Below are 27,157 nucleotides of genomic sequence, written 5' to 3' on the forward strand. Positions count from 1 at the left end.
GCTCCCCACCTCACAGCAGTAGTCTATACAAACACTTTGACAGACTGCATTTTATTATTTTCACACTTCATGGAGATCATCTCAGTGAAGCTCCTGGACAGGAATGCCTTTTTCAGGTTTTTAACATTGCACGACTCCCTAGAGTGGCAGCACTTCAGAGTCTTGCAGAGAAATGTTTGTCTTGTGAGTGGATTCACCATTTTGTTCTCTCTCATCACATGTCATTCCCAGCTATCAATGTGTTATTTTTCTTACAAATATTTTTAGTACCATTGAGTAAATCCTCAATGCTCCTCCATGTCAGGCATTGTTAAAATGTCTGGCTTCACATTTTTATCAGCCAGTTCTATTTGCTTTGTTATTAGCATTTAGTAACTTTTTTCTTCTTACTGTCAAGAAAGCATTAAAACCATTTGTTTGCTAACCATGAAAATACATTGTTACATTTCTGCCTCTGGTTGTCCAGTTTAGTAATTTGGAACAACAGTGAACCAAATTGTCATTTTTAGAGGGTCAGAGCCTCAATTGGTGCAGAGTGACAACCAGCTAATGCCTTTCCACCAGATGGAAAACCTTAGCTGAGATCATCCTTTTGCAGACCCTGTGTTGATGAAGAAGTCAAATGGTTTGGTGCATAATAATTATTATCTCTTCCAAATTATCCCTGGGAAAAAAAAAGAGCTTTAGGAAACATGTTCATTTCCTGCAATAAGTAGTCATTTAATTAAAGAACAAAAGTAACAGGAATCAAAAATGCTTGCAGCTGTGATTCTGTTAGACAGTATATAAAAAAGAATGAAATTATAATACATTAAATTAGTTTTTAGAACATGAACTTAGGTGTTTTACAAACTAATTGTGGTAAGTTCAAAATGTCTTGTCAAAGTAATACTGGATGACAGAGTGTCATGTCCATTTATGTCAGAGGCCTTGGAATGGTAAAGCCTGTACATGCACAACATCTCCTTTTCCAAGGCAGCCTGCAAACCAGTTCCACTCAGGTGGGAAAGGAGAGGAGGAGGCTCTTCCAAGTAGCTTCACTTCAGTCTTTTTCAGCAGCTTGTCCCACTCCACAGGCCAGACTCTTCTGCCTCCAGAGCGTGGGGCTGGCTCCTGTCCCCAGGTGCTGCAGAGGCTTCACTGCAGAGTCCTTCTGTCACATCAACGTCCAGGGAGCCTGCACTGAACCTCAGGGAAAGGCTTCAGTGTTCCCTGATGTGTGTTCAGCAGCAGTATCAAAAAGTAAAGACAGATTCTTCTCAGAAGAAAATTTCTATGGCCTGTGAAATCTAGGAAAAAAGACAGACATTTTTCAAAGCACTTTCCAATAGAATTCAATTATTTTTTATTATTTTATGTTAGATTAACAAAATGTTTAAAAGCCCACCACAGTATTCATTCTGTTTAAAGCTACAGTGACAGTGCTGAAGGACATTAGCAACTCCTAATTTTCCCCAGCACATTCCCAGCCCTGTGCCATGACTGCAGTGCAGGTACAGTCCTCAGGGCCAGTGTACCTCGTTTACATTTCTTTGGGAATGCAATTGCAAATCCAGGTATGTAGCTGATGTGGGTTTTTTCTTTTAGTAAATGGAGCCACAGTTTGTCATTGGTAACAATATTCTTCACTGTGCAGTGATCTTGTTCTTTTTAAGAGTTAAGAAATGTTGAAGTGCTTTTTAAAGTATGAGGAGATACTGTTGTGAAACGTTTGATAGTCTTGCGAGTCTGGAACAAACATTCTTCTTGCTCTGTAGGCTTGTTCTTTTGGCTGAGATCCATAATTAAAGCCCCAACTGTATGTAATGCCCTAGCACTAACTGTAAATTGGAACCCTCTTTACTTCTAATATCCTGAACAAATTTCAAAATCTCTCATTATCATCTACTCAGACTCCCCAGGTAGCTCCAATTAGGCAATGTATAGCTCACTGCCAGACTGAAACTGCAGCCATCCCTTTCCCTTCCCACGTTCATTCCATCAGCGCAGGGCAGCTGCTTTCCCGTAACGATGCCTTTTTGCCAGTACCAGTGGCTGTGGAACCAGCCTCTCATATTGTTCCTCCTCTTAGAGACGGGAAATGAATGTTTTGATCTGTGTTTAAACACAGTCCCTGGCACCAGTGCTGGCACACGGAGCAGGCGCTGCCCTGACCAGGCTCCCAGTGGAATCTCCCATCACGTGGAGAGTGACAACAACCCAGCCCTGCTCTCTCTCCTGACCTCCCCCTGACAGGGAGTTAAGTGTCATTAAGTTACCTGGGGCTCCTTCCAATAGCAACTGCACTGACAGGGAATACTGAAATCCCCAGGCTGAATCCTTTAGAACAAATCCAATTAGAACAAAGGCATTACCCCTGGGCACTGGCCTGTTATGGTCAGTGCAGTTCTGTATTTCTGTGCAGGGAATTTTCAGTGTTTGTGATAAGGCTGCAGGCTCAAGTACATTTAATTCAGAGACCTTTGAACAGGGTATTAAGTTGTTCTACTTTAATTGTTTTCTGTGTTATATACTTTTAATTCTTTTGTCCTATCTTTGGATCTTTGGTGCAAGGCATGCCAGCTGAGGGATGCTCTGGAGAATGTCTGCAGGTTTCTTGGTATGTACTAATAAAAGCTCCCCAAAAAATCAGAAAATTGGGTTCTCTTCAGGAAGAGAAACGCTCCAATTTTCTTTTAATATTAACCTCCCTTTGCATATTCTCCCACATCCAGCATGTAAGAGTGAAATCCACAGGTTCGGGAGTCAAGGAGTCAGAGTTTTATAGCAGGGAGCAGAGATAAACAGCTGCAAAACTGACCTTGTCAAATGTTTGCTTGATGCATGAACCTCCATTTCATTACTTTTGTATTCATTCAGCTCCTTCCGAATTGCTGCCTAGGAATTGAGAAGAGAAAAACATGAACAAATAATGTTGTGTTTGTGACCAAAATCCCAGACATGCAGAGCAGAACAGTTTTCTGGGGTAGAAAAACCAAGTATTGGGTATAGCAGAGCACTCTGTGCTGGTAGAAATGCTGAATATTTGGGTTGTATGGATTGGTGACACACTACTTCTCATTTGTTATTGATTGCTTACAGGGTCACTGCTGTCTAGAAGCAATTCTGACAGAATAACACCTCAGAGCTGGTTGTCTCACATTTAATAAGATTCCAGTTAAAATTTATTAAAGATTAGGAGAAGCTGCCAAGAAATTGATCCATTTTTCAGTCACAAATGCAGAGGTGCAGCTCTGAGCCTGACCTCCTGATGTGTGCCACCAGTATGAGCAGAACTGTCCCTTTCTTAAACTGCCTTGTTAATTGAAACATGAACATTGACACAGTAAAACCAGGAAAAGTCTAATGGTAAGAAAGGTACATACAAGGAAAATATAAACCCCTTATTCTGTTGATTACTATGGAATAGCTTATTCACCATTTTAGAGAGCTTGGGAGAGCAGCTACTTGGAGTAGAAGTGCTCTGCTCCTTTTCTGAGTCCTCTAAACCCATTTTTCCCTAACTGGGGAGACACTGGGATGGACACCAAAGTGTTTGAGGTCTCAGCATAAAGCCATGTTAACAGTCCTGTGTTTGCCACATTCCAGTAATTGTCTCAGCATCCTGCTCCTTCTGCTCCCTGCAGCCCTGAAACCTCCCAGTGCTCTGGCTGGAGCCATGGTGAACTGTTCTTACTACTCAAGCCTCGAAATGTGACACTTAAATTGGGCTGTGAATCAGCTACGTGGCAGGTATGAGATGGGACAAAATGAGAGTTCAGGCTCAGGAGAATGTGGGTCTAGTGCCTCCTTGTGCATTCACAGGAAACAGGAGAGGAAATTTTTGCATGTTTGGGACAAAAATTCCAGTCTGAGAATAAAGATTAATACTCTATCGGCTGGAAATGGAGCCCAAATACTGTAGCCACCTTTTTGGGTGGGTGGGTAGAAGCCTTTCAAGTACTAAATAGGCTTTTTTATGATATTGGTATGATTTCAACATAAAAAATCATGGTAAAGTTTACAGAGATGAAATGTTGCAGAGGTTCAAGTCTGTTGAGAATAGGATGTATCATTACAAAGCAAGGAGAAAGCAGAACTTTGTGGTTTGTCAGTACCTTGTCTGCTGCTGACAGCCGTGTCCATGGTTTATCTGCTCTCCTGTCATAGTCCTGTGCTTTTGCCACTTCCACATAATCACTGAATCGAATCAGGATCTTTCTGTCTCTCAGTTCATCAACTGTAGGTCTCTGGTTAAGCTGTATTCAGAAGTTTTGTGAAATAAAAATAGGGTGAATAACAAATGAATCAGTAAAAAATGCAATATTTGCTTCTTTTCATCTTGGCTCAATGTGCATTTGCAAATATGGAAAACCACCCAACCCTTGGAAAGTCCAGGGAAATATTTCACCATTTGGATTGGTTTAAATGGAGCTACAGCACAGTGCCTTTATCATGGACAAAAGAAGAAAATATTTTAACCCAGTTATTGATAAAATATATTTTCAAAATGTAAAGGAATCATGATGGATTTTTTATGATCTCTGGATAATTCTGGATGCTGGAGGATGTTCTACCACAGGCAGAGGCAGATTGTCTGTGTGAGATTCTCAGCACTAGACCCACTGTAAGAATTTCAGTCTAGCCTGAACAAGTTATCAGCATATTTGTTCTGTAATTCCATTAGGGATTTCTAAGAACAGAACAACAAGATCTCGTTCTTATTCTGAGAATATTTTAAATGCAAAAAGAAATGTACTATGGGAGCAGACCTGGTGTTCAGCAGGGAGTCAGCTCTGCTACAAAGAGTGAAAAAGTCCTTTACCAGCAATGGAGCTGACAAATATGCCATAATACCCATTTTCTGGGTAAGTTTATATGTAAACATTCTACTAAATCTCATCTAGCTGAGATAAGGTAGGGATGTCTATAATTGATATTACCAGACACTGCTACCAGACACTGCTGAGGAGGATGCATATTAAGGGAGGTTCTGTGTAATAACAACCTCTATGGCTGGGTGATATTATAGTAATTTTGCTAAATTTCTAAGAGCTAATAGCAGGTATTGCAAGATTTTACCTTTCTTGTCAGTCTCTGCTTGATTTCCCTCCTCTCCTCCTGCTCCGTTTGATCATTTCGTTCTGCGGAGAATATGAAAAAAAAGATGACTTTCCTCATGAGGAACTTTGGTGTTTTCCCAGGTTCCAGGCAATAATGAGCACGGCCCCACAAGCAGCTGGTAGTTGTGTGCTTTGGTAATTCAGTGCATCTCTGGTGTGAGCTGGTGCACGGAGTCACCTCTCTGTGAGGACACCGTGCTGCCAATGTCAGCTCTGAACTCCACAGGGATTTAATGAAACAGCCACACCAACGCTCCACTCGGATAAACTTCAGAAGGAAAATCAACACACTCCATAGCTGATCAATCATCCTTTTTTACTCTCCATATTGCTGGAGCCATTCATGCTGTCAGATGCTCAGGAGTCACTGCAGCAGCTCCAGGGAGAGCCCGTTCTGTCCTCAGCCCTGCTCCCTCAGGCTGCATCGCTCCTGGCCCTGGCTGGCACCTTGGCTTTCCCTGACATGAGACCCCTTCCTCCTGCCAGGGTTCCTGTGCAGAGCTCTGAGCTCAGCCCCTGTCTTTGTGTGTTGTGCCTATTAACATTCCAGCCGTGAGAACTCCTACACACTGGCTCTAAAAATAGCCCGGAGTGCTGTAACAGTGAGAAATAGATCCCCTGCCTTAGGAAAGCAGTTAATGGCGTTTCTATTCCCAGTACTATCTGTTACTAAATTAAGGCGTGAGCCCGTGACCTGAACAAAGCTTCAGAGCCAGAGAAAAAGGTTTAACCATTCAGGGATTCTCTGGGTACTACTCTGAGGTTTATTATACCTCTAGCATTAGATATTTCCAGTGTTAAAGCACACACGTGATTTCTACTATGCCTCCAGAACCCACTAGCACTGCAGATGGATTTCCAAGATATTTTTAACAATGAAGCATTTTTCTCCCTGATTTTTGCACTCATTAGATGACACTGAGATGCAATCAAATATATTTAAAATAACATGGACGCGCACAGTTCCACCTGGCTAGGGTAGAAATGTGAATCAATTGAATTCAAAATGCTATAATGTGCTGCATTACAGTTCAGTGGCAAGGCACAAAATGTAAAAGAGAACAGGTCAGCTAAAATTAGTGCTGTGTCAGGGATGAGCAGCTATTTCAGTCTGCAACGTGTAAAAGGAGAACAGGCTTTCAAAAGTAGAGGTTATTCTTAGATATAGAGACACCTGCAAGAAGCTATTCATTCAGCTTTAATTCACCCATCTTAGAGTAGATATATCTATTTTGTATTTTTTTTAATTAAAAATAGATAATTTTCTGTGGTGTAGGGCCTTTTAAAGATATGATGTGATATGCAGTGAAAGAACTGCCCAGAGAAGCTGTGGCTGCTCCATCCCTGGAAGCCTTTGAGGCAGATTGGTCCAGTGGAAAGGGTCCCTGCCCATGGCAGAGGCATGAACAAGATGATTTTTAAGGTCCCTTCCAACCCAAACCTTTTTGTGATTCTACAGTTCTAATTCCCAAAGAAAAGCCAAAAATACACCTTTCTGATGAAAAAATACTTTTCCAAATATAAATGTGTAGTAGCTTATTTTTATTCTCATGGGTTCAGTGCCTATTTCCAGCTCCAAGACATAAAAGAAATAGTTCTTTTACAAAAAAAAAAAAAAAAAAAAAAAACAAAAAAACCTGAGATTTGATATGAAATGTTGGCAAAGATATTCTAGAATTCAGGCATTATTACTCAGCCAGCCCAGAGAGGCTTTCCCCATCGCCATCCTTCTGCCCACACAAATCCATTCACTGCTGAGGGCTGGTTTTGTAAATCTCAGCAGAGATGCTCCCAGTGCTGAGGGGGCCTGTGCAGAGCTGGAACTCATTCTGAGCTCTGTGTGACACTAAACCATCTCCTTGGGTTCAGAATTAAGTAGGGACTGCACAGTGGGGTTCAAGAGATGCCTTCTTGGCTCTCTTGTTCATCTTTCTGTTCAGCAAGGACACATCTGGCACCTGGGCTGTGATTTTAGTTCATTTGCTTTTCACTCTTGGCGGGAAGCCAGCAGAGTTTCTGTGGTTAAAGGACTTGGAAAATCAACAAAATTGTAAGAAAGTGCTGGCTTTAAGTTTGCTTTTAAGTATTACTTTTATCTCAGAAACAACTCCCTAAAGGAGATAAGAAATCACTTTTTGAAATCTTGCTGAGATTTGCTTTAAAGTGACAGAAGTTGTACATTGCAATATGCTTCTCTTTTTTTACCAGAGTTGTACAAATGTGAATTCTGAGTCCATAAAAGAACTCCTGTCTGCAGTACCAATTATGAACATCAAAGATGGTGGGAAAGGCACAACTTAAAATTGCACAAACCCTTACTACACCTGGAGGAGGTTGTGGGGATTTCACTGAAGGGCTTTTATACTGCTACAGCTACACAGGATACTCAGCTTTTATTATAATGGCAGAGGTAAATAAAATGGAAGTGGCTCTGATCCTAGCTGAACCTGTATAAAGCCTGAGCAACTCAACAGAAGTCAATAAATTTGCTCCATGCTGGGAGCTCTTTAAATGAGATACAAATCTAGACCAGTATGTTTAGCTGGTATTCAGGAAGTATCTTTAATTCTGCTTTATCTTCTTTCTGCTTTATCTCTCTCTAAGCTCATTAAATGAATGTATTCAAACTTTTTTATTATTAAAACTGGTCAGTTTAACCCAGATTAAGGATGTAACCAGCACATTTCAAAAAGTAAACATAAAGGAACAGATTTTTTCAGTGGAGATCAGCTTTTCCTTAGCCAGGGAAAAAACCCAAAGAAACAGATTTTCAGAGATTTTTGTTACTGAGTCTTGAAAATCTGTCTCCACATAGTTCAGAATCTTGGGTTACTGCATTTTCCTGCCTCTCTGGTAGATGACAGGTGAAGTTTGGCCAAGTTCACCCATCCATGTTGCAAAGAGGGTTTCCTTTCCTCCTCAAGCTGTGCTCATGCAAAATAGAGCTCATTTTACTGTGTGTGATCTATGCATTGGAACTGTACAGAAAACACTGCTAAATACAGGCTGCCTGTGGAACCTCTTTGTGTGAAAACTGAAATGAAATCCCAAATAACTTCAATGGCAAGAGCATAAGGTTTTTCCCTAGAAATCACTAAGAAAGTTTTGAGACACAAAATTTTAGGTAATGCAATGCTGATGACTTTTTTTCCTAGTGAATTACAATCTCATGATTAAATACAAATCAAACAGTGTGGGCTTGTATGACACTGCTTGTGTGACAGATTCCTGTGGCTTTATGTTTTATGCTTGTTTAATGAGAACCTATAGTTCACACCACTCTGGGTTTTGTCTTTCAAAGCTAAAGAGACTAAACAGCAGATGGATTTGAGATCCACAGTGGGGACAATTTCAAAGCTGTCTCTCACCTTCCCCTAATTCAGCAGTTTTAAGGGAAGGGATTATGTTCATCACTTGTTTGATCCCTTGGAAACATTTAGGAAAATAATTGCAAGTTTTGCCTTGGGAATTTGAGAGATGCTGAGAACACTCCCCTGTGGCAGCACCTGTAACAGGCCTGGGACTGTCCCTCTAATAATTCTGGTATCTCAGGCTGATCTTTGACTTGACTTTGGAAGATCTCCAGTGAGATGAGCAAACAGACCTGGACAGAATCACGTCTCTTGCAAGGATCCTTCCCCCAGCCACTCTATTGGCAGTGCTATTCAGTGTGTGCCCTGAAAATCCATGTCTTGAAAAATGTCACTCCAATTCTCCTGGCACTATGACACTCAGATTGTATTCCCCTCTTGCACACCAGTAACAGTGGAATAAGAATGAAAATTATTTGAAAGCCTGAAAATGAATGGTTCTTTTTGTCCTAAAATCGCAAGTCTTTGTGAAAAATTAAACCTTTTAGGTACAGAAAACGATCCCAGTGAATTAATTTGTCTATTTCAAAATAATATGTTCTGGAAATGCAATCACTAATTTCAACAGACATACATAAAATATTTTAGGAAAAAGAAGTACTCACGTTTCAGTATATTCCTTCTTTCTAGCTCCTCAACAGCGGGTCTTTGGCTGAGTCGCCTGCGGAAAAACACCAAAATCACATTTTGTACCATGCCTGTTATTTGGAAAGTCTGTAGAATTCTGACTTCTGGTTGGTGTTTTCCTCAGGAGGGGGACTACAAAATCTCTCTCCAGGACTCGTGAAGAAAGAAAAAAATAAGAATCCTGGCAGAGAATTCTTTCTTATATTATTTTTCCCAAATGCCAGGAATGCAGGTAAAAGTTCTCCTCTAGTTTGCTCTGCTGTCAGTGAAACGCTTCCTCGGAACCTGCATCCTTTTCATGACACTTTCCAGACAGTCAGCTGGAACCAGAGGTAAGATGCACTCTCAAGGAGGTTATCAAAGGAGTTTCACAGAGATCTTCTGCCTCTATCACTGCCTTCAGCTTGTAATCACACACAGCAGCGCATTGCCTTCTCTCTACTCACACCAGCGGTGCATCCTGACAAGGGGCAGACTGGGCAGAAATAAAGCTTTCCTGTGATTTTCATCCAGCAGCCCAATCCCCCAGCTCTGCTCCTGCCTGCTGAGTGCAATTCGTGTGCTGCTCACAGCCTGGCTGTCTGAACGGAGTGTCTTGGTTCCACCTCCCCTTTTCAGTAGTGCTGCCTCAGGATTGACTCTTCCAATCATATGATCGGTGCCACAGCGATTTTATTGCGCATACTAAATGAGACTCCCCCACGAGGCACCGGGATATCTGCAGAGGATCTCAGGTAATTGGAGTCCTCCCCTAGGCAGGCACACACAGGCACACACACAGAGGCCGCATTTGCTGGCTTTCATGTCAGAATCCAGCCAGCAGATCGGAAAGAGTTCCCGATGCTTCCTGGCCTGCGTTCTGGCAGCGCTGGGGATTCTCATCGCCTGCTCCCAGCAGATGTTGCCAAGCCAGAGATGAAGTTACAGACACAAAGAAGCACTCAGAGCAGGGACCACGCTGCAAACTGCTGCAGTTGTTCCTCTGCTGGGTATATAAATGAATAATTATAAAGTCATGCTGTAGTAGGATCTACGTTTTATCAAATATGGAAAAACAATGTAATTATTAACACACTGCAAAAAAAAAAAAGTAAAATCACCTAATTCTAGCTTTTCCTTGTTTTGTAAGCCCCACCAAATATACCTTCCAAATAAATTCTGTGGTCATATGTTATCAGACCAACTCCTCACCCTTTTTTAATTAAACTCTCTGGAAAAACTCACACCTTTGGCAACAGGAAGCACCACAACTACTGCACCAAATTCACACCAACAGAAAACTGAGATCAATGAGCTCTTGAGCAGAAACACCTACAGCCTAACTCTCACTCTCCCTTCCTAATGCTTTCTATCACCTAAGGGATTTCTCCTGACCTCTGGGTCAGATACTCCAGCAGCAGAAGTTGCAATAATCCCAATTTACAGGGATGAAACAGGAATGATACTGAAACTAAAGGCTTTAAGCATGTATTTTAAATTCCTGCTGCCCTTGGACTTCTCCCTGCACGTCTCAGAAATTACACAAGTCTGGCTAGGTTTTGTTTGAAACAGATAAAGTGCATTTTGTAATATAAATCAGGGGAAAATGCCTTACTTGGGGAGCTCCTCTGCAAATGAAAGGTCCACCTGACCTGCTGCTCATTTGCCTCTCTCTCAGCCATTCTCAATTACAGCCCTGCCACATGAGATTGATAGATTCTCCCAAATCTGTACGTTAGATTTCAGAGGCCCCTTTTAAACCGGGAGATTAAAAGCCTAATAGAATAGCAGTATGAGAATGCAAATGTAGATGAATATTCTGTGATTCTCCGTGAATGCTCTGTATTTATATATAATATGCATGATGGTTGATTATTTAAACCCCATTTCCCTTTTGGCTTTGATAAATACACGTAGGTGCCCATTTTTCTGTGCACACCCTCAGCTTTACCCCCAGCAGAAGGCAAAGGTGCAGACAGACCCAGGACTATGTGCACATGAGGGCACTGCAGGGGTTTATCCTGGGCTTTTCAGAAATACAGACCACACTTCCAAACTTTGCGTCACAGTCACAAGACTAGACACAGACGTCGGTTAAAAATAAATTTCTAACAGGGTTTCAGGAAGGTGGGGATAGAGTGAAAACACCAAGTACAGGGAGAGTCACAATCAAACGAGAAGTGGCAAAAACCTCTGACAATGTTGCTATCAAGGTCTGGGGACATTTCAGGTCTATTTGTAATTTCTGCAGTTCAGGAGAAGCCTCTCTGTGCCCAGAAACAACTTTCCCTTCCTTCCTGAGCTGCTGTGGGGTGGCTGGGCCTGGGGAGCTGCTGAAGGTGAAGGGCTCCAGGTGCCCTGACAGTGATGGGTCACAGGGGCTGGAGCACAGCCTGGGGCCACACGGCTCTGCTGAGCTGGCCCAGGGTCACTCAGGGCTTCCCTTTCCGCAGGACTTTACTGCAGACACACAGTTTGTGGATATTGGGATGGGGCTGTGTGTGGCACACAGTTTGTGGTGATTGGGATGGGGCTGTGTGTGGCACACAGTTTGGGGTCATTGGGATGGGGCTGTGTGTGGCACACAGTTTGGGGTCATTGGGATGGGGCTGTGTGTGGCACACAGTTTGTGGTGATTGGGATGGGGCTGTGTGTGGCACACAGTTTGGGGTCATTGGGATGGGGCTGTGCGTGGCACACAGTTTGGGGTCATTGGGATGGGGCTGTGCGTGGCACACAGTTTGTGGTGATTGGGATGGGGCTGTGCGTGGCACACAGTTTGGGGGCTGTGCGTGGCACACAGTTTGTGGGCATTGGGATGGGGCTGTGTGTGGCACACAGTTTATGATGATAGGGAGTGGGGCTGTGTGTGGCACACAGTTTGTGGTGATTGGGATGGGGCTGTGCGTGGCACACAGTTTGGGGTCATTGGGATGGGGCTGTGCGTGGCACACAGTTTGGGGTCATTGGGATGCGCTCAGCCTCATCCCCAGTGGGCACAGCTGTGAAAAGCAGGTGAACAGCACTGACAGCAAGGAGCCATGGAGTGCCCAGGGGCACTGAACAATCACAAAGGCAACAGAGGGCACACAGGTGCAATGCACGAACTGAGGGGTGTAAAAGGGTGGGCTGAAGAGCAAGAAGGGCAGATACTTGCAGCCTTCTGAAGTGGTGTTGCTTTGTGTGGGTTGAGGCCTTCTGAAATTTTGGGGATACTCTGGGTATCGTGGCCACCTCAACTGTGATGTGCTGTGACACTTTATCACTTGTGAAGTGACTCCACTGCCTTGTCTGGTCGCCCCTCAGAGCGAGACCCCCGTGGCTGCTGCAGGGCAGAGCCCGCCCTGCCCGAGCCGCTCTGTGGGGCACCTCACCCCACAGCGGGGCCTGGCAGCCCCCGGCACGCCTTCGGGGCCCACCTGCAGCCACCAGAGCGAGACAAGGACAGCTCTTCTGAGGGCTCCTGGCAGGGCAGGGGCTGGGCAGAGCTCAGCTCACCCCTGTCAAAATCCACATCCCTCCTGAAGGATCTTTAATGTAAGAAAACATTTTGGGTGTGTTTATGCCTCTGCTTGGGTGAGCCGGCCTCTGTATGTGGCAGGCTCTGAGCAACAGGTGCTCTATTCTGGATATTTATTTCATGTTTTCCCTGAAGCTGATACCTGTGAAATCCTGTCTCTGGCAGAAGCAGAAACACCCCCTGTGTGCTGAGCTCAGTGAGTTTCCTCAGAAGGGACTGTGCATGCCTGGGGGGAGCCACAGCCTCGGGAACGCCGCCACACCTCAGGGACGCCAGGCCTCAGAACATGGCCCTGGCTCCCCTCACACCACAGGGAGCACAGCCACAACAGGGCGTGGAGAGACTGAGGAGCCAGAGAGGGGATGCTCAAATCTCATATTTAAAGGAAACAAACTCCAGCTGAATAACAATTACCAGCAGACTGCAGAGCAGGGGAGAATCACTCCAGTGTGAGGCTCTGGAGGATGAAACAGGCGCCTGCCATGAAGGAGCCTTTGTGAAGGCTGAGCCCTCAGTAATTATGGATGGGCCCCACGGGCTTTGCAGAGAGAGGATTTTGTATGAGGCAGGTGATTTTGAATCAGAGTCCTGCCTCATTTCCTGTGGATCCAGAGAAGTCCCTGCTCCTGGGTAAGGAGGGCTCACCTGGGCCAGCCTGGCTCCTGTGCTGCCCAGCAGCCATGGCTGGAGGTGCCATCTGAAGGCCTGAGGTGGACAGGAGGCTCCAGCACTGCTGCAACACAGCATAGTCATGGGTGGGTGAGTCTTGTTCTTTTCATTTCTGTTCTTTTTTCACTCAGGGACTCACAGCCCCACGTGGACTCACCTCAGCAAGGTGACTGTGAGCTCCATGGGGAGCACTTATGTAGTCCACTACTTCTGTTGTGTGACAGTAATGATTTCCTTTCAGCTGATTTGGATATCTATTTCTTGCTTCTGGGAAAAACAGCCAATTAATGCTCTTCTGTTCTTGGGTGTTATGAAAACCTAGGTTTGGGTATTTCTGTGTTGCCTGGTGAGGCAGGAGTGCTCCCTCTGAGCACCTGTGGGGCCAGCTCTTTTGGGGAAGATCTTGAACCTTTCTTGAAAATGCTTGAGTTACTTGCAGGCTGGTCCATCTTCCCCCACTGTGTCATTGGAATTGCCATGGTCTCATATTAAGAGTGCTCAGTCCAGGATTTTGCTTCCCTGTTAGTTTAAACCAAGGGATGCCAAGAGCAGCAGCGAGTGGAGCTGAACTGGCAGCACTCAGAGGTGACTGCCTCTGGGAAACTGAGCACAACTGGAGTCACTCTGCTGCAAGTGGTGTCTGGGTACAGTTCAGAGATTGCTGCACATGTGTCAGAGATGCTCCAAGTTTGGACAGACACCAGCATTTACTCATAATGTTCAAGTAATCATCCTAAGTGTGTGGGGGCAAAAGGGAATGGACACGCAGCACTTCATGTGCAGCTGTTTCTCATGTTCAGAAAAATTGCAAAGATTTTGTGTTACTGTTGTTCTGTGCAAAGTGAGCATAAACCTTCAAGCAGCTGGTATTCTTCAGTGGTTTGAAGCTTGGGGAGTGTTCTGGGTGTATTTTCAGGCTACCTTTAGAATGTTTTCTCCAGTAATCTGGGCTCAGAGAGATGATAACATGTATTTATTATAATCTCTAAAAAGCCAAAAACTTTGCTTGCTCCTATGTTCTCCCAGCGTTCCTCCTGTGGGTGAGAGGAGCAGGTCATTGCAAGTTAGCTCAGTCACCTGTGGTTCTCCCCAGAGCGCCCTGCAGGTACAGCCAGCTGGGTCTCAAGGCACCTCAGGTGCTCAGAGTTTGCACATGGCCTCGAGGTATTTGTTTTCCCAGTGCAAGGTGCACATGGGAATCCTGTGACGTCCATGAGCTCCCTCTGCTCTCAGAGGGGCAGGGGACCTGTGGTGCCTGGCTTGTTCCCTTGGTGAGCACGTGTGGTGTATAGCTGCAGCAAAACAGCCTTCCCTCTGCCATCAGAGCCCTGCCAGGATGCTGCTGGACACGAGCACAAGTGCAGATGTGGATTTGGAGTGTGGGGAAAGCCACAAATGGCTCGTCCCCTCTGGAGCAAGGTCACGTTGGTGAACGCAGCGACTCACACACGTGCCTCTGACTGCTGATCAGAGATCAATATTTGCTTCACACTGCCAGATTGCCTCCTTCTCATTGAAGGGAGTGAATATCTTGGGAGCACTGTTACACAGGGACTGATCATATTGGACAGTTACAGGTGACTGAGCGCTCAGCAGGCTGAGGATCTGCATGTCACCAGCACCCAGAGCTGCTGTCAGATGGGCAATGCATCAATGTGTCCTGGGAGCAGGAGCTGCTGCCACATCCTCTGCCCTCACAATTACCCTCAGCAGTGTCTGCTTTGTCCCTTGTGGGAGCTGCATCCCAGCAAAGCCACAGCAGGCTGAGGGCTTGCAGGTGTGGGCACAGGGTGGCTGATGAGAGGCCAGTTTGGGACAGGTACAGCCCCCTGTGTGCATGTGGGGCTGTGCTGACTTCCCACACCTCAGACAGTCCTTCCTTTCTAGTCCTCTCCTCTTATTAGTCTGTATCTCACCTCCCTGGCAGACTCAAAGCATTCAAGCAGAATCCGGTGAAAAATAGCTCAGGTTTCTGTGGTTTCTTATCTGTCCCCAAAATGTGTTCCTGTTTCCCAAATATATTTTTTCATAGAGTCTGTTGCACAGTATCTGTGCGTATGATCGCCACTAAACTGAATTTCTTTCAGACTTGTAGCTGAAGCCAAAAGTTCCACTTTGGAATCCTGTTGCTGGTGTTAGTAAGATCCATGTGATTCTGATGATCCTCTCCAAAGGGAGGAGTGAACTGGGTAGACTTGGACACGTGCTTGTGCCTGTGGACCCTGGACTGACAAGGGAGCAATCAATCCAGCCATCAGTAAATGAGCTGTAGCCAGCAGCAACTGCATTGATTGTTCCTCGTGTCAGGTGGTTTTGCAGATGAGTTGGGAAGGGAGGTGGTGGGAAGGATCCCTCTCACAGCCCAGGCAAAGGGAGGAGAAATGGGAGTGCCCTGGTTTTGCTTCTCATAAAGCTGCTTGTGTCTGCTGCCCATCAGGAGGCAGAGGCTCTGCCTCTTAAATAGGCAGCTCTGTTGCCAGAACATCATGTTCAATTCAACAAGAAGTTTATTTTCATCCTTCCTATAAGTAGCTGTGAAGAGGATGTGTGCCAGGGCTTTGAGTCACCCACGCACCGCACTGTGCCTGCTTGCAATGTACAATTATGGGTAGTAGTAAATCCGTGGTGGGAGGGACTTCTCTGTTACTGTCTGTACAAAATTAGAAGGCAGACAGCGAGACACAAACTTGTTTTTACCCCAAGGTAATTCTGGATCGTGTAAAAAGTGGGAATTGATGTGCCAGCATTTCCCACAACAGGAAAATCACAGAATCAGGATGGTTTGAGGTGGAAAGAACCTTTAAAGGCATCTTGTCCAACGCCCCTGCAATGAGCAGGGACATCTTCAAGTAGATCAGGTTGTTCAGAGCCTCATCCAACCTGACACTGAATGTTTCCAGGAATGGGACATCCACCACCTCTCTGAGTAACCTGTTCTAGTGTTTTACCACCCTCACTGTAAAAATATTCTTTCTCTCATCTAATCTAACCCAACCTTCTTTCAGTTTAAAACCATTCCCCCCGACCTGTTACTATCTGCCCATGTAAAAGGTTGCTCTCCCTCTTTTTAGAACCCCCTTTCATTCCTGGAAAGCCCAACATTGTCTTCTTAGAAGCTTCTTGTCCCTAGGCTGAACAACCCCAAAGCAGAGGTTCTCCAGCCCTTGGAGTATCATCTTCAGAGCAGTTGCTGACCTTCTCTGGCAGTAGGGAGCTCAGAGCAGTGTGAGAAGGGTGAGCTGGTCTGGTAAATGTTGTGAGTTGCGTTCTTTAAAGTTCCCTGATACTTGTGTCTCTGTGCCATCATGTACTATTTTTTGCATCCAAACAAGAAAACTGCAGATAAACACAGAAGCTTTAAATGTTGCCTTAATTACATGTGTTATTTATTTGTTTGGCCTTTAGTTCTGTCTGGATTTTCAAAGCTGCAAATCAGCACGAGTTCAGTTAATTATGTTGTCACTCATCTAGCAGGCAATTACAGTTGTCCATCATTATCATTTCTGTGATAGGAGCCCTGCAAAGGGTTCAGATTTCAGCTGAAATAGAAACCACACACTTGCCCAGCATGACCCTTGTATCATAACCCACTGTCCCGGGAGGACCTGCCCTGTGACAGCTTTGTTATTGCACAGGGCTGTGAGCACTGTGTGGGCTGAAACAACACCACAGCCAGGATCTAACTGTGTCAGAGGATTCAGGTGGAGAAGGCTTGAGGGTAATCACTGTTCTCACCACCTGTGAAAGCCCTGCTGCATTTGACCTTTGGGTGTCTAATTTTCCCCAGGTGTGAGGAAGAAGGGCCAGGCACAGCTGGGAGCAGATCAGGGCCTGCTTCAAAGCCCTGCTGCAAAGCTCAGTGCAGCTGCTGAGCATCCTTCCTCCACCTTCAGCAGGCTTTTGCTTTCATACCTCTCTCCACACTCAGATAAGGACTCTTGGAGGATGTTGTTGCACATTGTGGGACCAACATAACATAACAGCTTTAAATTTCATCTGAGTTATTAGTTAATATGCAAGAACTGGCATGCTGGCATGGGGTTTAAATGTAATATCTGCTTATTTCAGAGCAGCAGCTTCCTCATCTCCCTTCCACCTGCTTCCCCACTCTGTGGTTTGACAGAGCTGCTGGCTAGTGGGTGGATCTGTCCTGTTTGTGATAGAATTACAATATTTAGTTATTTGGGTGACAAAAGTACAACGGGTTGTTCAGCCAAAGACATGTTCCCTGTCTGTAGTTTGATGAGTGTCTTGCTCAGCAGCAATGTCAGTGTGAGCAGCACTGTTCTCATCAACAGCAGCCTGTTCTCACTTCTGCTCTGCCTTGCAGCTGGGCAAAGAGCTGGTTTGGGGAATACTTTCAAGCTAAAAATAGCTCAGCAAGGCAAAGTGCTGAAAGAACACACTCTTCAAAAAACAGAGTGAGTGGTGCAGCTCCCAGTGCCCCTCCTCTGCTGAAGGTTGATGAGAGCTTCAGGCTGGGCATAAAATGGGTATTGCAGGGTCTTCCAGGAGAAACCAAGTTCTGAGTATGACCTGGTCACATTGTGCAGGTCACTGAAAATGGTTAATAACATTTCATTGTAAAGCAAGAGATCTTATTTCTTTTTTTTTTTTTCCCTTTCTTTTCTCTCCTGAAACAGGAATGGAGCCCTGTGTTCCCACAGAACAAAAAAGCAAAAAGCAATGCTACGTATCAACTAATGAAATGATACTAAAATCTACTCTGATAGCAACTGCATGAGCAGCAAGAGGGAGCCTGAAATAAGCAGCAGACAGAGGCAAATCTCAGCCCAGTGGTGGGGACTGCCACTGACCTGAGACTTTCCTGTCCTAGTGACAGTTGCATACTCCTGGGTGCTTACTGAGTTATGATAAAAAATAAGAAAAGGGGGGGGGGGGGAAGGTAAGAAAATAAAAAAGCTAGGTTTTGACTTCACTGTCTGAACAATCCCTAATACAAGGTTTGTGCCTGCTCTCCTCCAGGGAGGCTGGGGCTGGCTTGTCAGCCACCTTTGTGCCCTGTACAAAATGAAATGTCTGCAGGCTCGTGACTCAATTTCCTGGGAAGCCAGGAGTGCAATTCCAGCCATGGCAGTCAGTGAGGACAGGGACAGGATGACAGGGAGATGTGTCAGTTCTGTCTGTAGCTCTAGCTCTGTTTCACAGTGCAACAAACAGGGATACTGTCCTTGGATGGAAGTGTCCCAGTGTGTCCTGGCCTCAGCTAGGATGCTCAGGGCTGCACTAAGATCCTGCAGTACTGTGCACTTAATCAATAAACAGCTGCCCCTACAACAGATGCCACTGCAATGTGCAGCTGTGGGATTTGGGTCACTGGAAGAAACCACAGCTGGATTTGTAGAGAGCAGACAAAGTATTGTTGTGTGTGGGCTGTCAGCTGTGGGTCAATCCTCCTCCTTCCCCTCACTGGATGCAAAAGGATTTGAGAATGGCCCTTCTTGCCATGGGTGTGAGCTGTTGGGAATTTCCCCATGAGGTGTGAGGTCTGGAGAACATCTTTCCCTGTCACCTGGAGGTGTATACCAAGGACTCTTTGGCAAAGTCTGGGAGGTGACAAATAAACCTCTGCAAGGTGTCTTTGCAGTGAGGATTTACCCCAGAGCTGGGGGTATGGAGCTGTGAACCTCCTAACCCAGCAGCTCCAGGCAGGAGGGGATATGCTGTGACACTTTTTGCAAACCCTTTGTAGTGTCAGGCTTGATGCCAAGGAGCAGCTTTCTGAATTACTGAAGTAAATCAAGGCAAATGCAGTGCTCTCCGAGTACTTTGTGCAATCCCTGAAGGAAAAAGCTAAATGGCAGCACATCGTGGAGCTGCAGCTGCTGCTGGGGCAGCCAGGCCCTGCTGGGAGCTGTGTGTGGCTGCACAGCTGCTCCCAGGCTGCAGGAGCCTTGCTGGGAATGCTCCCCTGGCAAGGCAGCACCTTCCAGTTCTGGCCTGTCACTCACCCACACAGCCTCTCAAAGGATGGGATATCCCTGCCTACAGACAGCATTTCACCATCTGCTGTACTATTTTCTGTTCCTCTCCTGCACACTATTGCTGGCCCAGCATTTTCCAGGACAGTCAGACCAGCAGCTTGGCCTCACACTGTCACCAACCTTGGCTGGCCGGAGCCACACCGGCCTTTGCCCACAGCAGGCTCTGAATCCTGCTCTTTACTGCGCTCTTATTTGCTTTTAATATTTTGCTTCTTTTGAAATTTCTGTTGCGGTTATCTGTTGGTTTTTCAATACAAAGAGTGTTCCTGCTCTCAGTGCAGAGTGAAATGAGAAATTCCATTGACAGCTCAAAGATGTGGCCCAAAAAGTCTGTGGGAGTGTGAGTCCCCTGGTCTCAATAATCATCAATTTTGTAGTTCTTTCACCAGCAGCTCTCGCAGTGCTCTGCAAAGCTGGTCTATGTGGTTATATCTGTTGTACAGATTAGGAGAATGTGGCAAACTGTCTTGTTTGAAAAACCAGATTTGCAGCCCCTCTGGGAATTCACTCACTTCCCTCTGCAAGTGGTATTTCAGTAATTCTGTTTTCCTTTGTTTCTTAAATTGGACAGGGTGAGGAGTATGACTTGGCACTTGATGCCACTGTGACACTGAGCACTACAGACAGGCTAACTTACAGAAAAATACAGGCAGGATTTGAGTTTTAAAATGTCATCCTCATATCCTGCCTGCTCTTCCCCAGAGCCTTCTGGGACCCTCCTTAACTTTGTTTAGGATCCTGTGTTTAGCTATGGTCACGAAAATCCAAATAGAATTTGCTGGCAAATTTCACATAGAACAGAATATTCTGATCTTCTGAAAACTGAATAAAATGTAAGAATTCAATTATGTAACGTCATGTTTGGAAGTTACAGCCGTGATTTGTTGTGGTACAACACGAACTGTCACTGCCAAAGCTCAAGGCTGCCACACAAAACCTTTGGGAGTGCTCTCAGGAAAGGATCCCCTGGTGCCACCTCTGATTGTTCCCTGCCTGAGGAGGGACTGCAGGTGGGGAAGGGCAGGCAGAGCCATGGGAGCTGGCAGAGGCTCCCAGAGCTCAGTCAGGTCCTGGCTCTGTGCACACACCTCCCTCAGAGCCATTTTCCTGCCTTTTGCAGCTGCTCCTGTCACTGCAGCTGGTGCTCAGCAAGTCCCAGCACTGCAGTGCTGAGCCTCTCCCTCACCAAAACTCCCTGCCAGCCCCGAGCCTCCTGCTCCCATCACCCCTAGACCTGAGCCTGGCATTTCCACACACATCATTCATTCCCTGTTACCTTTTTCCTTCATGGTGTAAACAGGCTGATAAAGAGATTTCTGTAAGCTTAACTGCACTACGCCCATAAATAAAACTTCCCTTACCACATCAGTCCTGGTTTGTTTAACCTGCTCTTGAGAAGGAGGCTTTTTCCCCAGCTGGGTGGTATTTGGAAGTGCTGCAGCCACTCCCAGTGATGATCATAACAAGGCTGCAGTGTAGCCTGGCCAGAATATGGCTTTTGCAGACACCCTCAAATTAGGCTGATCTCTGTGCAACAGGCCAGCTGCTTTCTGCAGAGACTGCTGAGAGGGCCTGGCTTTAATTTTTTTTTAACGTAATTTCTGAGAAACTAATGAAGTATTAATTCATTCAGAATTTAATTTGCTTAATGAATATGATCATCTCAAGCAAATGACATTGGTGGCTCATCTGTGAGCCATGTAGTATTGGTTTTGAGACGTTTTCTTCCTGCAGTGAGGCACTCAGGTTTTATTCTGCTCTTTGTTTCTTGCCTGTATTTTGTATAGCTTTATGAAAACAGTGACTGACGCATCTTTGCAGAACAATGGACTAATTAGATTGCAGTACCTGTTTCTAATGTGATTTAAGACTCAGACTTTGCCAACTTGCTGGTTCTTGTTTCCCAGTTGCCTTGATAACCTCTGCATAAGTGGACTTTCAACAGGAGAAGGTCCTCAACCTCCAAAGGTGCGGCCCATTTGTTATTAATTTTGCTGGCTAAAACCATGAGCATGGATTGATAAACCTGGGAGTGCTTGGGTTTGTTTGTTTGTTGTCTGGTGTGTTGTATGTGAGAGCTAAAGGAAAAGACAGAAAATAAGAGTGCTTTCCAGGAAAAAAACACTCTCCAGAGTCTGGGGAGGTCAAGGAAGTGTGCTGGCTACTTTGATGAGTTAATTATCCTGAAAAACAGATGCTAAAGGAAGCTTGCAGTACTCTGGCTGACTCAAGTAGCTCCCAAGACCTGGTTATACAGCTGCAGCCTTCCAGCTGGGCACAGGCAATGGAAATAGGAGACTTAGCTAGAGCCATGTTTTAATAATTGATACAATTGCACATCATCTATTGAGGAAAATCAGTGACCTTCTGTTCTGACCTGTTTTCTCTCCTTCCCCCACTTCCTGTTTTCTAAATATTTATTTCTTTCATTTTTCTCCCCCCTCACCTTCTCTGAAGTTCTTTCAAAAACACAGGAACTGTGCTAGACTGACCCAGTTTTCCATATGAAAGCAGCAAGCCCAAGCCTGTGATTCCTGGTGGAATTGAGATCCTGAATGAACCAGGCTACAGAAGTTGTGCTCAGAGCTGCAGGAGGAGGGAACTGTAGTAACTCACAGAATCTGGTGAACCAGAAACTGCAGGGTATGAATTACACTTGCCTTGGATCACATGTGCTGAGACAGTTTTCTTGGAAGAGAGCCCAAAAATATGATCAAGTTCTTCATGGGAAAGCACAGGTGATTCATAGAAGAGCCCTCCCCATAAAGCAGGGATAGCTCAGTGCTGTGCCCCAGGGACAGTGTGTGCAGCTGTGGCTCTGCACACTAAGGAGCTTTTTCTTCTCCAAACCAAGCCACATTTCAGACTCTGTGGGAGAAGTGACCATTTAGGTCTGCTGCAGGCAATCCACTGCAACAGTCATGGTGGCACTCATTGATATCCAGTCTGCCTATAAATTTGGTTAGGTTTAAAAGGCAAGTGGGAGGCAAACCAACACAACATCCAAACTTCACCCCTCTCTTTTGTTCTCAAATGCTGTGAAGTGGCACATCTGAAATGGATGTGTTAAAAAAAGAAGCAGCCAAACCTCCTTCTGGCTGAGACTGTGCTTATACAGTTCACAGCCTTTCAGATACACACTGTCCATCCCATCTGGCTTCTGTTCCAACTAAGTGAAGTGCTTGGCTTTAAGTGCAGAAAACATTTTTCCTGAATTTCATTAAGAGATCTAACCCAAAAAACCATAATCCTAAATCCTCTCAGTGACACAGTGACCATGCCTATACAAAGTGAGGGCTGGCACTGTGAATGCCTGAATCCCTCCCTGCCCAACCCCTGGGTTATCAGGAGCTCACAAGTGTTACAGCACCTTGTTCTGGTCAGCTTTTCATCCCACAGCAGCACAAATCACTGTGACAACCAGAGCACCTTACTTTGGTCTCTATCGATTAAGCTCTGCAAATTAAATTAAAGTAATTTCTTTCTGTAATTACTTTTACTGCAGACCCACACGAGCTCAAGGACCTGAATCATAATCCAGTGTAAGGTGAAGCATTACAGAGCATTACTGGCATTTTATGCATTTCCTCTTTGCTTTATGACTGCTTGTCTCACCACAGGGGGAGAGCCCAGATCTTCAGGCGTGGGGAGATGCCCAATTTCTGGGAAGGGAGCTGAGCTGAGCATGAGCTGCTGGTAGTGGGTGGGTTGGCAGGGCAAAACAAGTGCACTGCTTTCTTCCCAAAAAGGCTTTTTCCTTATTCAATGACACTTGCTTAAGCAGTTTTTCTGCAAGTTTATTTATGTGACTATGCTCCTCTGTGATACTTACGGCTTTCTGCACTCTGATTTTTTTATTTCTAGTTTCACTTGTGCCACTTATGTCAGATCTATTCGAGGAATTGACTCTGTGTCCCAGAAAAGGCCCTGTATATGCCTATCTGTGTTTCTACCTGCTGCTCTGCTCTTCTCTTGCCTGCTGTGCTCTGACCTGCTGCCCTTGCCTTCACTGTGCTGTGGAAAACAGGTTTGATTAGGAATTCCCAGCACTGGAGCCAGGCAAGTAGAACAGAGCATTGGAAGGAGATAGTGTCTTCCCAGAAGACAATCTTTAATCAGCTGCGCCCTGGGAATTTGGAACTTCATGTAGTTGCCTGGCAGAATTTACTGCCTCTGCAGTGACTTTGCCTCATGGTTGCACAAATACTGCCCATTTTCAGCAGGAGGTGAATGTGGAATCTCAGCAATACAGGCCTGCCCTTGGAGCACCTCTGGGTCGTGTGCTTGTGCCCAAACCAGGAAATAACCCAGGACAAAGGCAACTGTGGTTCAACCCTTTCTAAATGAATTAGTGTGTTCAAAAATCCTTGCGAGACGAGCTGTGGGCTGGTCTGAGACAGCAAATTGCTCGTTCTGGTTCAGCTGCAGATCAAGACTCTTGCACAGAGCTGACTGGGTGTTCCATAATTAATTGTACAAGTGCTGCTGAAGCAAGGAAGCACTTCTGGTTCAAGAGTTGCTGTCCAGAGGGCCTGGTATGATCACACACTCAGGGAGTTCAGGTTTACTTGCTGACCAGGGATTGGTGTTAGTGAGTTTGGTTCTATTCTTGGAGTTTAATACCTGAAAGGGAACAAACCTTTCTCAGCCCTTTAGACAAGAGGAAAGCGTTGTCAAGGTACAGCATGTACAGATGCACTTGAACCCTCTCTAATGCTTTATTTGAACTGCACTACATCTCCCCTGGACTTGAAAAGCCATATAAACAGGAGGCTGAACTTACTCATTGCTTGGGGACCTTAATGACACTTGAGTCTTCTCCCTCTCCTCCTCATTTTTACCCTTGAAGGCTGTCTCAGGAACTCTGGCAGCAGGCACTAACCCCCAGCCCCTTGACCAGGCCGGTGCTGTCTGTCACTGTGTTCACAGCAGGGTTTCCAGCTGTGTGCCACTGCCTGACACCAAGGAAGAGCACAGGGAATATTCAGGCCTTGGAATCTGGACTTCTTAATCCTGGAGGCAGCACTAAAAAAAAAAATCTCAGCTTCACTTGCGCCTCCTCCATTCTTCCTCCTGCTCCCCCCTCCATCCTTCACAACATCTTTCTTTTTCATAGCCTGAAAAGCAGAGTCCATAACTGAAAAGGGGCAAACCATTAAAAAAATCCCAAATCCTCACTGAGCACATGGGTGCTGTGCACACTCCTAAGGGAATCCTGCAGCCATGAGCAGGTCTGACAGCAGCCCCCAGCTGCATCACATCTTGCTGGAGCAGAGTGAGGAGACAGGAGCCTCCCTTGGCTCCCCACGCCCACAGAATTCAGTTGTGGCTCTATATTTAGCTCCTGTCTGGTGTGAGGAGCTGAGCCTTGCACACACGCCCACGCTGAGCCTGCTGGGGTTATTTTTAGCATCAGGGAGATGCTTACCTGGATGGTTCCTGCCCAGTAATGAAATGCATTAAATTGTACACAGCTAATTAGTGCTGACAGCTGATCTGTTCTCTGTACCTGCCCCCCCGCCTTCCTGTCTCTGGAATGAATCTGTGTCAAGTCTTCCCAGCCTTATGAAATTAGGGCAATTCCCTGGTTTTTAGTCCAGTGACTGGGAGCTGGAGCACAGTTGGAGATTCATCAAAAAAACCTTGCTAATCCCCAGGTGAGCTTAGGCTTGGCTCAGTTCAGCATCTCCTAAACTTCTGCATTAGCACTACCAGTAGTCTGTACATGTACCCACTTACCAATTTTTTTGGTCAAGCTAAACAAAATGTTCCCCAAAGTTCTGTGCATTCAGCCCACTTCCCTGCTGAGTGTCTCAGTCTGAAGGGCTGATGCCTTTTCAGTGAGCAAAGCTGCCCTGAGACATTTCTGTGGAGAAGTGGCACTGGATGTGCTGTCCTTGGGAAACATGGCACAGCTTTTGTGCTGTCAGTAGGTGAAACTGTCTTTGTGAGTGCTCTGTGCTGAGCCGTGGTGATGTTTTGCTTTTAGGCTGCCAGTCTGAAGTGCTTTTTGCTTGGTATTGTTCTGTCTCCAGCAGCACTGTGAACTTCACACTCTGTTACCTGAGGGACAAACCAGGGTCTCATCTGGGTGTGCTTTTGGCTACATCTGCAGTTCCTGGGTGAGTCAATCCAACAATGCTTCTCCAGGAACCTCAGGGCAGCACCACACCTACAGATTCCAGATGTGATAACAACTGAATAAAGATGCCTCCTCTTCACTTCTTGTTGCCAGGAAACCTTGATCCAGCATCATCCACTTCCCCAAGCCAATGTTTTCTACTTAGTAAAGATCAGCTTTAGGTGCTCAAGTTTTGGTTCCTCTCTGTGTACAAAACCCCTTTGTTCTTCCTGTCTGACTCCTCTGCCCACATTTCTGTATTTAATTCCTGTCCCCATCATCTTCTAAGTGCCACTTCACGCATCATGTGTACTTGTACAAATGCCAGAACAGGTGAAGCAGTACATGAAGTGAATATTACAAGTATAATCTTTTCAAGGAATTTGTATTTTCATTGAGACATTAAGTTATACTGGCGTGTCTTTAACTATGCTTACATTCTCAAGAAGCACAAGCCACCCAGGCACTTCAAACATCAACTTTCTAAACAGCCAGATATCAAATTTAATTAAACAACCTTTTCCTGAGTCACCCTTCAGTCTAGCAAGTGTTTCACTCCCCCAGGTTTCAGCTGAAACCCCTTCTAGAACAAAGCGTGTCTGTGAGACAGGAAGCAGATATTGCAAACAATCGTACTTGCAAATGTCTTCTCTGCCTTGTGACACAAAGAGCTCTCAATTCACTGAATTCCATCGAGGGCTTATTATCTGTGCTCTGAACACACAATAATGGAAGCAAGACCTGTTGGGAGCCTTCTTGCCTAATGCACAGTAGAGTATTCCAAGAGTTCACCATGCTCTGGGGCACTGGGGATGCATGGATTAATAAGAGAAGCACTACAGCACAGGGAAAACTGGAATACTGCCATTTTGGAGGGAGGAGGAGGGAAAAGTCCATGTTTCCACGGCAACAAGTGGTAGATTAAATTGGCTGGGAGCATGAAATACAGGAAATACACTTTTCAAAAGCAGCGATGCACATAAATGAATCCTGGAATCTCTCCTCACGCTGCTGTCAGTCAATAATAAATCTGAAGTTGGTGGATTTGCACTGCTGTAAAAGTAGAATTTGTCTCAAAATACAGAATTTCCCAATCTCTCTTTTGAGATGGAATGAGCGGGAAGGTGAAGGAAAATAGGGGGTTTAGCTTTGACTTCATAAACACCCATCAGAGTGATAGCAGAGTAGCTTTTCTCAGCAGGTTCACAGCTGCTGCTGAAATGTGTTACAACCAGAACCACTCAAATAATACAGTGGTTTTGAGAGGATGCTATTCTTTTGTATCCCTATCTTTAAAGCTATATAAACACCATTATTTGGTGTATTTTGCACATTATCCATGTGAGTACATCTTTCCCTCCAGAGAACAGAGCTAGGCTGTGTTAGCTGTGGGGCTGAGGCAATTTGCTAGAGAGATACAGACCATCAAACCCCTGCAACTGTGCTGAAAAATATCGACCCTGTTAACAACTGCCTGGTTATGTGCCATTCTTATGCAGTCAGCCATTGAATAACTACTTGCTAATCTGCCCGCAGATCATTCTCTGTGCTAAACACAGATCTATAGCCTGATGGCACACGTGGATTTGCTGTTATCTCAGTGTTGCTATTGCAGCAGCAGCGCTGCTCTTTTCTGCACAGGTAGTGGCAAAGCCCTGGAGAGAACAGACACTTCTACTGGATCCCATCTCCCAGGCAGCCCTTCCCACCCCAGCACTACATTCCTTAGCTGTAAACCTCCAAGTTGTCACACAGAGACCGTG

At 45.4% G+C, this 27,157-nt stretch overlaps 1 protein-coding gene across 3 annotated transcripts in view; it reads right to left on the minus strand.

Annotated features, from left to right (window-relative positions):
- Nucleotides 1–35: 35 nt before the first annotated feature.
- PHACTR3 (phosphatase and actin regulator 3) overlaps nt 36–27,157 on the minus strand; it is a 100,489-nt gene continuing 73,367 nt past the window's right edge. For all 3 annotated transcript variants that reach the window (XM_038158774.1, XM_038158775.1, XM_038158776.1), the window contains exons 9-13: nt 9,079–9,134; nt 5,062–5,123; nt 4,098–4,238; nt 2,801–2,877; nt 36–1,289 (exon numbers count right to left, since the gene is read on the minus strand). In XM_038158774.1, coding sequence (XP_038014702.1) covers nt 1,274–1,289; nt 2,801–2,877; nt 4,098–4,238; nt 5,062–5,123; nt 9,079–9,134 — 352 coding nt within the window. In that variant the 3' untranslated portion in view covers nt 36–1,273. The remainder of the gene's footprint in view (nt 1,290–2,800; nt 2,878–4,097; nt 4,239–5,061; nt 5,124–9,078; nt 9,135–27,157) is intronic.

This window comes from Motacilla alba, chromosome 20 (genome assembly GCF_015832195.1).
Source record: "Motacilla alba alba isolate MOTALB_02 chromosome 20, Motacilla_alba_V1.0_pri, whole genome shotgun sequence".
Taxonomy (NCBI): Eukaryota; Metazoa; Chordata; class Aves; order Passeriformes; family Motacillidae; genus Motacilla; species Motacilla alba.